This window comes from Sciurus carolinensis, chromosome 1 (genome assembly GCF_902686445.1).
Source record: "Sciurus carolinensis chromosome 1, mSciCar1.2, whole genome shotgun sequence".
Lineage (NCBI taxonomy): Eukaryota > Metazoa > Chordata > Mammalia > Rodentia > Sciuridae > Sciurus > Sciurus carolinensis.
Window position 1 is genome coordinate 52,120,714 of NC_062213.1, and position 19,221 is coordinate 52,139,934.

At 34.2% G+C, this 19,221-nt stretch overlaps 1 protein-coding gene across 6 annotated transcripts in view; it reads right to left on the reverse strand.

The window, feature by feature from the left end:
- Window positions 1–19,221, reverse strand: part of Ralyl (RALY RNA binding protein like) — a 641,586-nt gene that overhangs the window by 342,943 nt on the left and 279,422 nt on the right. For all 6 annotated transcript variants that reach the window (XM_047560810.1, XM_047560782.1, XM_047560777.1 and 3 more), the window contains one exon: window positions 7,360–7,638. In XM_047560810.1, the coding sequence (XP_047416766.1) occupies window positions 7,360–7,615 (256 nt within the window). In that variant the 5' untranslated portion in view covers window positions 7,616–7,638. The remainder of the gene's footprint in view (window positions 1–7,359; window positions 7,639–19,221) is intronic.

Sequence of the window (19,221 nt, forward strand, 5' to 3'; positions counted from 1 at the left end):
CATATCAGTTCTTCAGTATACTTTACGAACTAAGGACAACTCTTTCAATTATATAGATGAGCAAACTGATTCTCAGTGAATGACTTAAAGTTTACTCGACTACATGTAGCAGAGAGGTTGTTTAACAAAGACATACTCTTCCTGTTCATTAGTAACTAATAGGAAGCGGCTCTCTAGCCCTGCTTGTGTCTAAGTGAGGTTGATGGAATGTGAGCAGATGGAATGGGCACTATTTCCTAGCTTGAACTGCAAAAAAGCTAGGGCATCGTCTTTCCTTTGTCTTTATCCATCCGCTGATTTGATGTTCTTCCCAGGGAGAAAATGGGAGCCAACAACTGAAAGATGCTGGAACTCCCTACGACCTGGTCTCCAGAAGGACAAGAACCAAGTCTCCACCTCTACTCTGTCTTCTCCACTGGGCACTGACTAGATTTTAGGTGAAGAAAAAAAATACATTTTCTTGTGTGTTAACTACTGAAATGTTACGGTTTCTCTGATACTGAAGTTGGCATACTCAATATATTGTACAATATTTGTCCTATGAGAAAGAACAAATTAGTTGACAAGTCTTGTTTAAGTACAATGCGATATTTAATAAAGGTGACCATACCTTCCTGTTCATGCAGGACAATCATAATTTAAGCCTGTCTCCACATCATAGCAATCCTTTCCACTCTCAAAAGCATCACTGTTTGGATGATAAGTGTATGATAATGGAATGAATTATTGGCAAGGAGGAATAGCAAAAATAATGAGGGTTAGCCAAGGTGAGTTTGAAATTTTGCACCACCATTTGTGTGATACAGGGCAAGTTCATTTAAGCTCCTACTTGGAAGAATGGTTGTAAATATTCATATTAGTTACCTCTCAGCAATGTGAAAATCAAAGAAGATAACATGTGCATGAAAATGATTTCATGAAACAGCTTTGACAATGATAAGATTCTGTGTAAATATTCAGTTGTTACTAAAATTATGAAAGAACAACATTTTAGGGAATGTGTAGGAAGTTGTCTGTGAATAAAAATCTTTCTTTAAACCAACATGTCATTCATTTTAACTTTTGAATAAAATAAATATGTGTTAATATTTGATGCATATTTAGGACTGGATTCTACTTAGAAAAAAATGAAGGCCTACTGAATAGCTGTGTCTTGTGTCTGGCTTTTGATGTTCTGAATAACTAATACAGCATCCAGAAGATCACAACCATGTGCCTTTTCCTAGCAACACCCCCAAACTGTAGCCTTTCAGGGAGCTAGCAAGTGCCCCTTCTCCTCCTTTTCTTCCTCCTTATCCTTTTATTCCTCCTCCTCTTCCTCCTTGTTTTTCTTCTTCCATGGTATCCTTTTCAAGGACAGGAAAAATCTTTTTAGCCAAGTCCATTCATTCCAACAATAAACACCTACCCAACCATTCATCCAGCATCTACATACTGAACATTTACCGAGGAAGTGTTGACACTTGACTAGATGCTAAAAAGATGAGTTAAATATATATATATATCCCTCATAGAATTTATAGCCTAGAGGGAGAGGGATCACAATATCAATTACAAAATGGTAACTATAAAAACACAATTGAAAAGAAGATGCCTGCTAGAAAGGGAAGTAAAACATTTCAACAAGACTTGAGAGAAGTAGATTCTCCTAAAGTAATGAACATTAGTTTGCATTCTGAAGAATGAATAGCCAGGTAAAGGGAATGAAGAGGTGGGAAAGCAAAGTGAGGCGATCTGGAACTTGGTAGGGAAGGACATTCATGCAGTCAAAACAGATGTGCAAAGGCCCTGTAGAGGGTAGGAACTTTGAAGAACTGAAAAACATCAATTTAGATGGGACACTGAGCAAAGCTTAGAGATCTGTGATGTGAATCTGTAGACGACCAAGAGACAAGTCTCATGCAAACTTGCCAGTCACAGTAAAGGTCTCCGTCTTTTTTCTGAAGACAATAAGAAGTCCCTGAAAATTTTAATTAGAGGGTGACATGATAGAATTTGTATTTTGAGAAAATCAGTGGATGCAAATGGTAGTTGACAATAATGATACATTTTACGTTCATTACTCTGAGAACGTCACTGACAGATTGTCACACACATTTGTTACAAGAGATGCAGAGTATCTCTCTCCATCATCTTTACGAAACCACTTCCATGACTTCTCTCAGCATCAGAATTAAGTAGTGTGTTTACCACACTGACTTTAAAATGAACAATCCTTATTAAATTTGCTCCTACCTGGAATTCCATCCACATTTGCAAGACTTTAAAAATGGGAATAAAATTATCCTTATTCTCTGTTTTCTGCATTCTTTTTCTTAACCAAATTTTGCCAAGTAAAGATGGGGATCTGCTTATAGGTTATAAAATAAGAATGATTTCTACAGATACATTTTTTGAGTATTCTTTTTCTTTCTCTATTAATAGATAAACTTCTAAAGTTTACAACTTGTGTCTTTTGCAAAGTTAACAATTGTAAGAGTGAAATAATCTGAAAATAAAGACATTATGAATGTTTATTTCTAGAACAACTGCAATCAAGCCCTTGTAATCAGTGGATACATAAAATTGGCACAGATCTAAACTTAGTCTCTAACCTCTACATGATGTTTTCATTTAAAAGGATACTTTGTGTAACCTCTCCTACAAAAAATAGTCAGTACACATCATTGAAAGTCTTGTTTCACCTCTAGCAGGTGGATAGCAGGCACTGACTGGACACAGTAACAGGAAGACAAGGAGGACAACAGGGAGGGACAGACCCTGGGAGGACTCAGAAGACAGTTTTGATTCAGATCTTTACAGTTTATCAGAAAGGTTCTTCTCCCTTTTCAAAATCTGTTCTTTTAATATATAAATGACAGTACAGTGTATCCCATTCTTCTTCTTTTTTCTTTTTTTTGGTACCGGGGATTGAACTCAGGGGCACTTAACCACTGAGTCACATCCCCAGCCCTATTTTGTATTTTATTTGGAGACAGGATCTCACTGAGTTGCTTAGTGCTTTGCTAAGTTGCTGAGGCAGGCTTTGAACTCGCCATCCTCCTGCCTCAATCTCCCAAGCTGCTGGGATTACAGGTGTGCGCCACTGTGCCCAGCAGGACCCCATTCCTGTGGTTGTACGTGATGTGGAGTTTCACTGGTTGTATCATATAAGAACTTAGGAAAGTTATGTCAGATTCAATCTTTTAGGGAACTGAAGATTTTTCCACAGATTCATTATTAGCTATGAATCTCTTCTCACTCTATCTGCTCCACTTTGGTGAGTTTATCATCTCCTGAACTTTAACACTGCTTGTGTTGACTCATAATCTATATCCTTGGTCCAAATCTGTCATCTTAGTTTTGGTTCTGTGAATACAAGATTTTGCTAATACATATACATGCATACCCTCAGACATGCCCATCATCCTTAACAGCCTATATTCACTCAAGAACTCACTGTCTTATGCCAAACCCCTTTCCCTTAAAAATCATTCTCCATCAGCCTAAAGACCTGTAAGACTATCCATCCTACAGACCAGCAGGGCTCAACCCAGAAATACAGAGCTCATGTTTGATTCTTCTTTCTCTCTCACCTACTGTGCCAACTAGTTATGGTTTTATGAATCTTACCTCCTTTTCCTCACTTTTTCCCTTCTTTTATCTTCTTAATTTGAAACTTGAATTCTTTGAGTAGACTATCAACACACATGCCTGTTTCTAGTTTTTATCGATTACACAATTTGTCCAACAAACTTCTGGATTATCCTTTTACTAAAAGACATTTCCACTCACTAGCTGATGACCTTTCAGTGGCACCTTTACTGGCAGCATCAAAATACCTACTAATAAGATTCCCATTTAAAAATTTTTGGCAAAATCAACTCTTATTTTAAGGTTATAACTATAATTTCCATAAAGTTTTAAGAACTTTAAACATGTTGAAATTTTCCTAGTACTGATGATGTTTACTGTCTAAATTACATAAAAACATTTTAAATACATAGTGATAGTGAAAAGATTTTCCTAGTCAGAAGATGATACATGAATATATATCATTGAAGATCAAATGAAAGAAATATAGGTTAGGTACTAACCTAGTGCATGACTTAATCAATTTTAGCTCCTTCCAACTCTAAAGAAAAAAGAGAATGCTTAAATAAAGCTGTGATACATGAAGCTAATATCAATTCTTAAGTGATAATAATCTATTATTTTATCCATGATCAATTCACTTCACATCAAGGGCACATATGATTTCATGGGGGCTGAAAATCATAAAGGGTTTATTTGAAAGTCCAAAAAAATTCAGGAACAAATGACTCAGATTTACTTGAAGGTAAGTTTTACCCAAGTCACCAAAACAAAAATGCAGTAGGTAAGGCCCCAAGTGGGTATACTGTCTGGAAAGTGAGGCTTTTCTTTAGGGCTTAATTGAGGATATAACTTCCTATAGGAAACAACTGGGAGACTAGCCTTTGCCTGAACTCCTAGTGACATGGTTTAAGAAGGGGGGTATATTTGGACACTGGACCTGAAAAGAAAAGCTATTAGTAAAATTGTCAAGCATTTGCTTTGTATGAAAAGTCATTCCGCTTAAACAAAAAAAGTGATAAACTGGATTTCAACATATTTAACTTACTTTGGGGCACAAAGTGTGATTATGACCGATTTAGATATATGATCCAGAGACTGTTCTAAGGACGGAACTGAAAGATCCAAGAGGAGTAAGGAACAATGAAAAATGGCATCTTACTAATGGTGCAGTTTAACTCAGTGCCTCTCAAAGCAAAGTTATCTGGTGTTAGCATTTTTTCCTTGGGTTTGTGTAAATAAAGAACTAAATTTTTTGATGTGTATGTTTTTTCCAATGCATTTTTCTGAAACAAGATAATGATCAGTTGAGAGGTATAGGGAATGGAACTCTAGATTTAGCTATTGTTCATTTAAAAGTGAACCAGAGGGACTGGGGTTGTGGCTCAGTGGTAGAGCACTTGCCTAGTATGTGTGAGGCACTGGGTACAATTCTCAGAACCACATATAAATAAATGACTAAAATAAAGTTCTATCAATATCTAAATTTTTTTTAAAAAAGTGAACCAGACTTTTACTTGATCTTGCACTTATGATTATTATTTTTTAATGAGAAATAACTAAATGCATTTCCACAAGGATCTAATGGTTCATAACACTCAGGCTACAGACAATAAGTGGAGCTTTCACTGAAATTGGTTGGAATGTGGCTTTGAAATAGGAATTTCAACTTAGAAAAAACAAAAAGATCAGAATATAAAGGTAAGTAAGCAAAATGGAGACATTATGCAAAACAAATAGGAAAACATTATCTTTCTTAAATGAAAAACAAAATTATCTTTCTTTAAGATATGGAAAACTGCTGGCTTGGTCTATACCCAAAGGACTTAAAATCAGCATACTACAGAGATACAGCCACATCAATGTTCATAGCTGCTCAATTCACAATAGCCAGATCGTCGAACCAACCTAGATGTCCTTCAACTGATGAATGGATAAAGAAACCGTGGTACATATATACAATGGAATATTACTCAGCCATAAAGAATGATAAAATTATGGCATTTGCAGGCAAATGGATGAAATTGGAGAATATCATGGTAAGTGAGATAAGCCAATTTCAAAAAACCAAAGGACAAATGATCTCACTGATAAGCGGATGATGACACATAATGGGGGGTGGGAGGGTTAGTGTTAGTGTTAGGGTTAGGGTTAGGGTCCATGTACAAAAAGAGAAACAACATGTATCCCATTTGTTTACAATAAAAAAAAAAGATATGGAAAACTAAATAAGAAAACTAAATAAGGTAAATAAAAACTATATTCCTGCAATGATTATTTTTGGGTTTACATTAGCACCCACTTATGCAAAATACCTTTTATATTTTTTCTCAAAAAAAATTATCCTAGACTTACTTCACATTTTCATGAATTCCATGCCTTCTGAAACATTTTTCTTAAGTACTTCGATATTGCTTACAATATTACAATATTTTTCAAACTTGGTATCTCAATACTTTTGTTTGTTTTATATGATCCTTTGGCTTTATATATGTGAACAGGAGAGAGATAACATAAGAATTAAAACTCATAATCATATACGAATGATGGTTATGAAGGATGGGAAGTTGAATCACAACATATACAGTGAAGGCTAGGGGGCAGAAGGCAACTTTATTTAGGTAGGCTAGTCAAGAACAGCTTCTCTTTGGAGGTAAATTTTGAGCACAGCATACAGTAAATCAGGGAGCAAATAACCAGTGGAGGCACTAGCAACTCCAAAGCCACTGAAGTACATACAATCTGGAAGGATTAAGGCGCATCCAGGTGGAAGGCCTTACTAGAATGACAGAGGAAGGCAGAGAGGAGATTGAGGACATGATGGTAGGGTATTGTAGGTACGATGCAGAATGCACTCCTTGTTCTATGTGATAAGGCCTTAGAGGTCTAGAAACAGGTATAATCTAACTGATGTTTTTAAATGACACTGGCCAAGAATGGAAAGAGAAAATGTAGGGGATTCTTGCAGTAGTCTACCCATATAAGATGAATGAGCTGGCCTTCGGTGCAGACTTAGAAAGCAACTGGGTTTGGGGTATACTGGCAAGCAAACTTGAAGAGATGTAAGTTAGGGAATCATTGATATTGATTGCATTTTTCCACACATGGGAAAACATCTAAAGATTGCCTATTTTTACTTTTTACCTGTACATTAATTGCAAAATATTTTCTCCTGTCTTTGAATTTTACTTCAGACTATATTCTTCTCTCGGAAAAAATACAAAGTTATTCCTTGGACATTAGGCACATATTTTATTATTCCACATGATTGAACAGGTGTGCTATATAAGATTTCTAACTACATAAAAGTGGTGAGTTAAGTGTCTTTTTCAGTTCTACAATGCTTGCTTCCATTTACTATATTTTACTTCTTCCTTACCAAAAATAAAAATTGGAAATAAGGAAAATAATTAGCTGCTCCAAGCAAGTATTAGAATAAGCAAAGTTATTTTGCTTAATCTACTGTTACCTGGAAAATACATACCATTTCAGAAAAACAAAATTACCTGTGATGCAAATTTATTATTTGCCTGGTTCTGTTAACATTGGTTGAAGTAACACATATTTCAAAGCAGCCTTGATCTCATTTAAAAATTTGCACAGAAAATACAATACCTACATGCAAAACAATGAGAACAAGGAAACAACATAGCTATAAATATTCAAGCACTATAATTGGTTAAAAGAGAAAGATATTACAGTAGTACTGGCTTTTCAAAGATGAAGCCATATGCAGATGTGTGCAGACAGAACCTACTGCGCAATCTGAAAGGGAACGTAGCTTACCCAGCGGTTGACCCGCGATGATCCTGGCATTTTCTCCAGCCACTGCAGCTCTCGCATGCCGCTCACTCATGTACTGTACAAATGCGTAACCTTTGTGAACCGAGCATCCAACTATTTTCCCATATTTTGAAAAAATGGCTTCAATGTCAACTTTCTTGACAATGGCTGTGTTTAAATTGCCGATAAAAACCCGCGAGTTGATGGACTTGGGGTCATTCTTGTTGGTGACGTTGCTGGTCTGTGTTTTGCCAGTCATGGTTGGCTCACCTTGTTTTAATCCTTAAACAAACAAAGAAACAAAATAACACAGTCAGAAAGTAAATACTTAGGTCCATAGGCATCACTGGCATTTTTAGTTTTTCAACACTATACTCAGGAAAACTCAAATACCAAAGCATTACTGATTTTCTTGAGAAAAAAAAAATTAGTAATATAAAAGGTATGCATTGCATGACTAAATGCAGTAAAAAATACTTAACATATAGTTTTGAATAAATTCCTGATTCATTTGTCCCAAATTCATTTCTGAATAGCAATTGAACTTTTAGTCGAAGTTTTTATTTTCTAATTAAAACCCATTTTTGCAAAACGAAAGTCTGAGGAATAAACTGCCTTTTTATATGAACAGAAAAGAAAATCCAACATGGATAAAGTCTGATGAAATATGGAACATAGCAATGTAACCTCCAATTACTCTTTGAGAACATATTTTTTTATTTCTCCATTTTCTATAACAGATACACATGTTATCTATTTCAGTAACAGAACCCTATTATCAGAAACCAACAGTTGATTCCATTAAAGGCTGTGGAAGAGAAAAAAAGAAGATATTAAAATCAGAAGTTCAATTAGAAAATTTAACGGGAGGAAAGGATCATTTTGAGAATCAAAGATTTAATTAGAATCAATTCTGTACAAGTTATTTAATTGAACCAACAGCATATACCAATTTTTTTTAAAAAAAAGCATGTGTATTCAGTGTTCATCAAAAATTAGTAAATTGGTAGACTTGGTAACTGTCGAAATTTTATTCTCAACTTCATTTTTTATTCCTTTAATAAGAGACCACTATGTTACCTAAGGACTGCTAGTATTTTTTAATTTTTTACTGAGCTTGGGAAAATGCTGAATTGTACTTACTCAAACTCAATGAAATTTTTATTTCTAAGTACTCTAGCACTTATGGATTTAGTTTTAAGGTCTTAAAAATTCATTTAACACCTGTATGTATTAAGCATATATATTCTGCCAAAGATCATTTTCTATAGTACCTATTGATTTAAATAAATTCTTATGATGAAATTGAAATGTTGACAAACACACTCTCTGAAATTGATGATCATTGTTGAACATTGGCTAATTGATACACTTTTTCAGCAACAAATACATATTTACATGAGGATTCTTAAAATATTGTAGCTACCAAAATAATAAGTGCATTTAAATTTAAAAACCATTTTTAAATCATTTCTAAAATAAACATAAAGGTGGCGGAAGTCTTAAAAGCATGTAAATTGGATATATCTGAACATCTACCCAATATGCATTTAAACCAGGTACTCCTAAATCAAAAGCAAACAGTAACATAAAAATGTTTTGAATAAAATTGTAATTATTACTTCTGTGGTTATTAAAGCTTTACTTCCAACTGGACCCTCAATATTATACATTTAACATTATAATGAAGGTCAATTTAATAAACAAAGCATTAAGTCATTTACATAAAAATTGAGAATAAGACATCATTAGAAACAAAGCATATAATACTACCTTGTATTGTTTCAGCTTAGCTACATTTAAAAGATTCCTTTATAAATTACTCCAGCTACGACTAAAAAAAGGAAATGTCATAATTTTTAAAAATCTTATAGTTTGAGCTACTATATACCTCAAGACAAATAATCTAAGAATCAACTGAAACAAAAAATAAACCAAAGTATGTGTATACAAAATGTTAGCTTTTCACATAATCTAGTGTTAGTTTCCATTTCTTACCAGTACAGGTCAAGTCAGTAATACAATCCATGGGTATCACATTATTTTCTTTTTGCTGACATGTAATAATAAATATTTTCAGAAATATCATAGTTATTTTCTAGGTAAATATTTTTTATGGTTGACATTTTATTTCCTGGACAGTGATATACTGGGTAAAATACAAGAGAAGAAATGTTGGATTAGAGCACACCCATGGTTTATAGAGCCCAGTGGTCTGCATTTGACAGTGGTCCTCAGTCAAATTTAATAGGAAGGTACATTTGTACACTGAGTTTTCACTGTAAATGTCAACATGTGATCTTTGACACCATCCTTTTATCACACAGGATGACTCTCACGGTGCATGCCCAACTGTTGATTGTGTAATTGTAATTAATGACTACTAAGTACACTAAAATCTATATGCATCTAATCTCTCTCACACAAAGACTCACTTGCCAGTTTCTATCACTGTTTATGATAATTAAGGCATTTTTGGTGCTGTTGTGTATTATTGCTTCAACATTCTCTAAAATCAAGACTCAAGTTGGTTCCTAATGTACCATTACTTGATTACTAGTCTACTGTTTGGCTTGTTCATTTATATTACATGAATTTTCAGTCAACTGAGGAAGGACTTTCACTTTTAGTCATGATAAAATAACAGGGATGTAATTAACCCTCCTGACTCAAACAACTAGAAAACCAGGCAAACACAAATGTTCTTCAGACATTAAACCATAAGCAGTGCAAAGCCAAGACATCTGAGAGAAAATAAATTAAGTCCTAGGATAGTCCCAGTTTTCTGCCTAAAAAGCATATTTCAGATCTTGGAAAAGTACAGAGGGGCTCGGGGAAGATTTGCAAGTAGAGACAGTGACGTGAGTTGAGGAGATGGAGATCAGAGAGCAGAGTGTCTGAGAAGGTGGGGCTTTGTGAGGCTGTGTGTGTGTGTGTGTGTGTGTGTGTGTGTGTGTGCGCGTGTTACTGAGGATTGAACCCTAGCATTGATTGCATGCTAAGCAAGCATTCTAGCAATTGAGCTATATCCTTAGCCCTGTGAGGCAGTTTTTATGAGAAAAGAGAGCCATGGAGAAAAAGAATTCCAAAAATCTGCTTCAAGGTATCACTTGAAGCAATGCTGAGGTCTAGACATGCATACAAAGGGTTAAATTCCATGTGGTTTGATACAAAGCTATCTTAAAGCTGTGAAACAATGCATTTCAAGATCCAAAAGGCTGAGAATTATTCAAGTTCCTACCAGCAGAAGTGGAGAGTCCAAACTGACTCCTGAAGTATCAGGTTGAGACATCAGAAGAAGTGAACCTTCATTAATGGGGACAAATGATCCCTAGGCCACCTCTAGCAAAATGTAAAAACCATGTGAGGGAACTAAAGCAATAAAAATGCCTATCAGAGAAAAGCATAATATTTCTTTTAAAAAAGAGCAACATGAAATGCACCATATCCAGCATCCGATCAAAACTTCCTAGTGATCTTAGGCATTTGAAAAATATGACCATGACCAGGAGAGAAATCAAAGATACATAAATGAATCAAATGGAACTTTTAAAGATGAAAGTTAAAATATATAAGAAATTTTTTTAAAAAAATCACTGGTTAGATAATACAGGTGATAAAGCTTTGCAGAACCAATAGGGAAACTTGAAGCTACAGGAATAAAGAATAACCAAAATGTAATATATAGAGAAAACACAGAAAAATAAACTAAAGGAAGCCTCAGAGCTCAGTGAACAGTATCAAGCTATTTAATATACATATCTCTGGAGTCCCAGAGGAGTGAACAGAAAAATATTTAAAATTATAATGGCCAAAAATCTTCTAAATAACGATAAAAATGATAATCTCACAGATCCTAGAATCTCAATGAATCCCAAGCAGAATAAATACACAGAAAACCATAGCAGATACATCAGAATCAAATTACTGAAAAGCAGTGATAAAGAGAAAAATTGAGACTGTTAGGCATTAGGAGAATGCTTACATTTTGACAGAAAAATGGGGAATAACAGTCAAAGAAATGCTGCAACTGCAAAACAAATGACAAAGGAAATACAAATTCCTTTTCAGTAAAAAGTTTATTTTAATTCAGAAGTTTGGATAAGTTAAATTGTCTCTACGAAAGCTGCTATAAAATAAAAGATAAACTGTAAACTACAGTTGCCACATATTTGTGATGATGTGAATATTCTATACCCGTACTATCAAAAAAGTATTTAATAATCATGCATGAGTTTTTTTTTTTAAATTTAGTTGTTGATGGACCTTTATTTATTTATTTTTATTTATTTGTATGTGTGTCGGGGTACCGCGGACCCCACCCTAGCCTGGCTTTCAGGGACTTCAATATGGCGCCTGGCACTGAGCCGGGGCGGCCTGGTTTGCAACATTTCAGGGACTTCAATATGGCGCCTGGCACTGAGCCGGGGCGGCCTGGTTTGCAACATTTCAGGGACTTCAATATGGCGCCTGGCACTGAGCCGGGGCGGCCTGGTTTGCAACATTTCAGGGACTTCAATATGGCGCCTGGCACTGAGCCGGGGCGGCCTGGTTTGCAACATTTCAGGGACTTCAATATGGCGCCTGGCACTGAGCCGGGGCGGCCTGGTTTGCAACAAACAGCTGACACTGCTTAAGGAAGCTGACCTGATTGGATGAGGTGACTCGTGCTCGCTGTGTGCTCTCTTCATGCCCCTAGTGTATTCTATATAGTAATCATGCTCTCCCCACATGCTCTGTAACCTAATTGGCTCTCCCCACATGCTCTGTAACCTGATTGGCTCATGATTGATATATAATGACCGTGACTTCCTTGTTAGAGGAGAACAATAAGAACAATAGGAAGAAAAATAAAGAGCTCTGGCGAAGAACCAGTTTGTCGTGTCTCTCTCTGCGGGCAGAGGGAACTCGATAAGTGGTGCCGAAACCCAGGAGTCAGAACTTTCAGTGGTCAGGGGGTGCACCGGTGAAATTGCTGAAGGAAGATTCCTGTGTTGTGCTTTCTTCGAGGGACACGACATATGTGGTGCTGAGAATTGAAACCAGTGCCTTATGCATGCTAGACAAGCACTCTATCACTGAGCTACAACCCCAGTCCCCATGCATGATTTTTAAAAATCGACTGATTTTTAAATTTTACTTAAGTGAAATAAGGTCACATTATAAAGGGTTGCTCTATACAAAAAGGTTAACAGGGTTTCAGCCCCTTAAAATACAATAATTCAGAAATAATCTATTTATGCCTAATTCACACCTAGAGAATGAATAGCTAGTCCTGAAGACTGAGCAAAGACATGATTGTGTTACTTATATTTAAAAAAAAAATAAAAAAAATAAAAAGTTTAAATTGCTGCCATATGAGAACTAATTTAAAAGATTAAGGTTTTTATTCTGAAAATATCAGCAGAGATGGTGAGCCCTTTGTAAAATCATAGAGAATGTGTTTAGAATAAATAAAGCTTTTCATTTGTATTTGAGGGAGATTTTTATCCTTGAATCCCAACAGGATATATTAATTATGAATTAAAGACAGTTCTAAAGTGTACTTTAGATAAAATTTTTTTTGGAGCATACAAAATTAACAGACAGTAAATTCCACCCTTGCCCCAGATTTAGTGGTAAATTTCCAATGTAAATATTAGAGGCACTCAGACTAAAATGAAGAATAAAAAACAAAAAATAAAGAGTAAATAAAAAAATAAAAATACCCAGATATTCAAGAGAATCAACCAACAATATTATTACATACCATATTCAAGAACCCAATAAGGAGTAAAGAGACACAGAAAAATAAAATAAGAAAAATATAAATTATATCCTGAAAGTTACTATCTGTTGGATTCTTGAGCTATAGTCAAATAAATGTCATAGGAAAATACTAGAGTTTATATTGTTTAAGAATAAAGAGATTGAACAGAAATAATATAAAGGCATAGTATATAGACAGAGGCAGCAATTCAAAATTGTGACTATATACGATATCTGTGACTGAATTATTAAATACACTTTATTCAATTGTACATGGTTTCCTTTATTTTGGTAGTTAACTAAAATATAGCACATATGCTAAAGTACTAAAGATGGCAGAAATAAAACTAAAGTTGCAATTTGTCAGGGAGCACACACATGAGAACAGGGAAGGGGGAGATAAGATATTTTCCTGTTGAGAAGACCAGAGAAACCTTCTTAAAACAGATACTATTTGAATTAGTTATTAAACGATGTAAAAATTCAATAGCATGCATAAAAGGGGAGTAGTTTTCCAAATATGCTTTAATTTGTCTCCACAAACCAGAATAATTTTTGTTAAACATGTTAATTGCATATACTCATAATTAGAAAAAGGGGAAAACAGAACACAAATATATAAATTAATGTATTTAAGCATCTCTTCTTAGACAAAGTAAATGAAAACAACGCCAGAAAATGTCTGAATTTATTCTTCAAAAAAAAATCTCCAGTTTAGAAAAATATAACTTACATCCACCACACACCAGTGACAAATTTTCAATGAATTTTATGAAAAAGTGTCAAAAATTTAAAAATCTGTTTGTTAAACTCTTTTGTAAAAAATGTGATTTCCATTCTGCAATGAAGAAGTCACCATAGTATATCTGGTATTATCCCTCTTATTTAAAATTATAATGAAGATTTCAGTCTTGAGCATTGAACTGCTTTCTGAAGTCAACCAAATGTAGGTTTTTGAAAGTAAAAATTTAGGAAATATGTAAATTTGAAAAATTTGAAGAGACATGTATACACATGAAAGAAAAAATATAATCTCAACCTAAAGATACTTTGCAGTTAAATTTTTATTTCTTCTTCCTTTTTTAATACTTAGAAACTGTTAAAATTAGAACAAGCTTTTCATCACAATCTATACACCAAGTATCATTACTTATTATCTGAACACCCATTTTATTATGTTGTTAAATAACTTACTACATACAACTTAAATTCTTGCATAGTAATGAGGTTATACCATCCTATTCTTTGTGTGCTTGGTGGACATTTTCTTACTTCCAGTTTTCTTAGGTCACAAAAATATCTTGATGTGAACTCTGAAAATTTATTAATGATAAATCCTAGTGTTGAAATTCCTTGATCAAATGGGATGGGGATATATTAGATATCAACCCTCAATTATGTTCCTGAATGGTTGAACACTCTCTCACTATTCCCAGAAAAGTAGAAAGTGCCTGTTTGAAAAGCATGCTCAAAGCAGTCTTGACAGAGGTCAGTTCTTCCCTAAGTATCACACTGTACAGTATTTTCAGATTCATTAGGTTAATTAGTAGGAATGAATGGACTGTAAGCTAAGAAAGAGATGCTCTGATTTGTAATGGTGAATGAAATTCAAGAATTAAGCTAGGCTAGTTCCAATAATAAAAAAAGCAGAGTTCCCTTGCACTTAGGGAAAAATGAAGTAGTGTTCAGAGCTTCCCAGGCATATCATCAGTGATTATTTAGAAATGCAAGAAAAGTTATTTGAATTTCATTTGTTAAAGCATGTTTTGTTACAACCATAGATTACATTTTCAATATGTTGGTGTTCAGTGGTATATGTGAATGATTATTAAGCAATTCAAAAGTTGATTAAAAAGAAAGAAAAACACAAGAAAGAAGAACTTAATCTTTCAGCAGTTTTTTATCTTTGCCATTCAATTCAGTTGTACACCTGTGAATACCACTCACGGAAAAAGTGAAATTTATAGTTCATGAAGTTTTTGAAAACATTGATTATATTCACATTAAATTCTTTTGTCCACTTTTTAAAAACTATGCTCCTCAGAAGTATGTGGCAATAGTACCATGTATAAACTTAACAAATTAGTTCCATTTTACCTACTATTTTATGTTTACAAATAAATAAAGGTATTTAGTATTTTTTTTACTAAGAGTCTGTATTGGAAATAGAGGTGACATGATAGATTTCACAAGATTGATTAATACAAAAGATTTTAGTGGTGGAACGAGACAGACATCATTACCCTATGTACATGTGTGATTACACGAATGGTATGAATCTACATTGTGTACAACCATAGAAACAAAATGATGTACCCCATTTGGGTACAATGAATCAAAATGCAGTCTGTAAAAAATTAAAAGATAAGTAAAAATAATAATAATAAAAAAAGATTTTAGGACAACAAAAAAACAGCTCAAAATCAGTGAATAGAACTAGAAAATTATGTAAATGAATTTCATTAAATAGCTCATCAAAATTTAATGCAATTATTAAGAGAAACCTTAAAATAAAATTATTTAGGAAAATAAGAATGGCATTAATTTTTTATAGTAAATAATGTTAGCTAAAATACAAAGTCAAGATTTGAATAAAACCACTAAGATTTAAGTATTTTTCATTTGGAGATTGAAGTTAACTAACTGAATGGAAACCAAAAGTAAATACATAAGCATTGACATGGTAACATTTAGTAATAAAAATTAATTTTTGTATAGATTATTGTAACTACTAAATTAGAAATCGGATATTGGTAAGTCAATATTTAAAACAGTTAAGAATGGAATATTAATAAGCTTCTGTGTTAAATGTGATTAAAATTACTTTGGTAAATATAAATTACTAAATGGTTGACATTTTGTAAACAAAGACTAATGGGAGGTATTAAACTCTCACTTGGGAAACAGTTAATAAAGAGCTGCAGACCCAAAGTGTTATGGACAATGAGAGACCATTATTGTGATTTAAAGGGGGTTAGACAGATCCATGTAGAAATTGTGGCCAATTTGAAAGAATACTGGCTGTGTCTGGCCAAAAATCACAAAAAAATGTAGGAAACAAATAATGCGATTCTTTATTGATGTATTACTCTGAACTGTCATAATGAGGTGACATAACTGAATAGTTTAAACAACAGAAATTTATTTCTTATAGTTATTGAGGCTGGGAAATTGAAGATCAAGCTGACTTCCCCTCTCATTAGGTTCCTGGAGAGAGCTCTCTTTTTGACTTGCGGAGGGCTACCTTACATGTGTCCTCATAGATAAGAGGCAGAGGGATAGCGAGAATGGGAGGCACAGGAAGAGGTACAGGGAGAGGGATGGATGGGAGGGAAAGCGTGCACTTGTTTTGACTTCTCCTCTGCTATGGATGCTAATTCTATTAACGGGTCCTCGCTCTTATGACTTTATCAAAACCAAATTATCTCACAACGGTCAAATACTATCGCATTGGAAGTTAGAATTCAACACAGGAATTTTGAGGAGACAAAGTTCTGCTCATAGCAGTTCACATCTGGACGGACTTGTGGTTTTGAAGTTTAGGGGAAATGGAGCAAGTTTCCTCCGAGAAGGAAGATTGTAATTGGTATTATATCAGGTCTCTCAGAGATCCTCATATAAACATGTCTACTTGTCCAATAACTACATTAAATGAAAAAAAAATTACGAAGGAGGAAAATCTTTCAAAGAAGGAAAAACAAATAATCAACTTTAAATCAGAAAGTTAAACATCAACTTTAAATTAAAAACAATAAAATTCAAAGAGACAAAACCATGTGATGGTGAAACTCAGACATATTCACTTCAAAGAGTTCAAAGTACATTCATATTCTCTGTAACATAATCAAATTGATATACTTCTAGGAAGTTTAGTGCATGTGATAGTCTTGAACACTTTCTCCTCTGCAAATGAACATTTAGTAGCAAATCAGCTGTCAACATGCTGATTGTAATTATGCCTTTGTGATAACTTTTCACTGCTCAACATGACCTAGTCAGAAAATTGTTTTGAGTTATATAAAGAAGTCAAACCAACAATCATGAGACTCTCTTACTTGACAGGGGGAAATAGGTCAATCAGGGTCAGTACCCATTTGTGATAAAAGGGTCTTAGGAAATGGAACAATTAAGAAACAAGCTTCCCCTGTGCCATTGAAGATTTTGTGACTGGCACTATATCAACACTATTGGGCATCGTGCATTGAGAACAGACACAACCCTTTGGCACTGACTGCTGTTTCAACCATTATTTGTCAGAGAGCCATGAACCATGAGGCACCATTACCTAGGTTTGTGACTGTCAACAACAACCAGTAGAAGTGAAATTCAGCTTCCTGAGCCGGGACTAGGCAGTCAGAAAAAAGTGGGGAAGAAATAATCAGTGATGCCTTCATTCTTTGTTCATATCAGATTTTTTAAAATGCCTACGGCAGAAAATACTTGAAATGGTTCTAAATAGAAGATTATGAATTTTAAAAGACTGTCTATAAGTCATTACATCTATCTTAAAAAAGTATAATTTATATTTAATAAACAGAGAGCACTTATTGCGTATCTGCCATTGAGCTACGTGCTTACAAAGTAGTTTTTCTCTGTTTTTCACATATTTCCTCTGGGATCTGGAGCATTTCTGTTCCAAGTTACTTAAGGAAGGTATCAATCACTATAATGCACAAGAATTGCACATTGAGAGGCCTTGTCACCACTATAACTAATGTCGCATTGAGGGGAATAGTCACAAACTGCTAAGGCATACTTTACAACATATTGAGAGAGAAATGGCTGATAAAGTGTCTGGATAATGCCCAGAGATTGTTCTTATAATTTTTTCTAATAAATGAAAAGATTCACCAAACAGTAGACTCCTAACACTGTCCCTGAAATAACATAAAGTAAAAATCACAAAAGTTTGTATTAAACTTTTTCTGAGTCACCTGATAATAAATAGTATGACATAGGTCACCTAAATGAGTATCAATAAGACAAATAAGGAGAAACAAGGCAGAAACATGATGTTTACTTCTAAATGTATATAATATGGTGTTAGCAATAGAGAATTAGTAAGAGGATTACCCTTGTGTATACACTGGAATAAAAATCTGCACTATTCACTATATTCATTTACTGAATAAAACATCTTCCTCGTTTTAAAACTCTCAGGTCACTTAAAACTAAATTTTCGGAGGTAAACATTGTTATACCCACAGGAAAAATTCACTCACTCTTAGTTAACAGATCCATTCCATTCTTGTCCCCTTTTTCAAACTGTCAATCATGACAGTTCCCTCAGGAGTTAAATTTAGACCACTAAGTGATTTCATGTAGGCTACTAAATGGCCTGCAGAGATGAACAACTTTCAATCATTATTGATGTGGCTTTGGCAGACTGGCCCTGGAGTGAAAGGTCTTAAATCCCACAACCACTCCCCTGAAATTTCCTGTACTCCCCTAAAATATAAATAAATGTCCTACAAGAGGTGAAGTGGTAAATTTCCTTCAGCAAACTGAAATGTATGGGGTTGCTTTAAGTAGCAAAGAAAAATGGTACAGTGAAAATTCTTTTGTATGTGTACATCAGATATAAGTCCTTGTTTACAAATTTCTTAAACTCAAATACTATGAATGTAGATGTGGCATCATATATGATACCATCTAGCAATGCAGGTGTTGTAAATAACTGACTCAAAACATAATTTCTCAGTGGAAAAGATCCTATCCTTGTGAATGCAATGGTCCGTGGTGATATATACGACTTTCCGCATCTTCCCTCCCCTTAACCACCACATTAGGCAGAATCTATAAACACTGGAAAATTCTAAGAAATGAAGAAATTAAAAATTACATATACTCTTCTCTGGCTAAGAATTATAGTGTTGTTATTAATGTTCATCCCTTTATATGCTTAGTCAAATTTAAGAACTGATAAGATCTTACTCTAGAAATATAGGAAGAAGAGTGACTGTAGGTATGAGGTAATTGAGCCACTTAAGTATCTTAATTCCCTGGACGTTTGTAGTTCCCACACAGATTTTGCAATAACTTTAAGCATAAACATAACAAGTATAACACAGATTTTTAAACTTGGAGAGAAAAATCTGCCTTAATTTTTAAGAATGT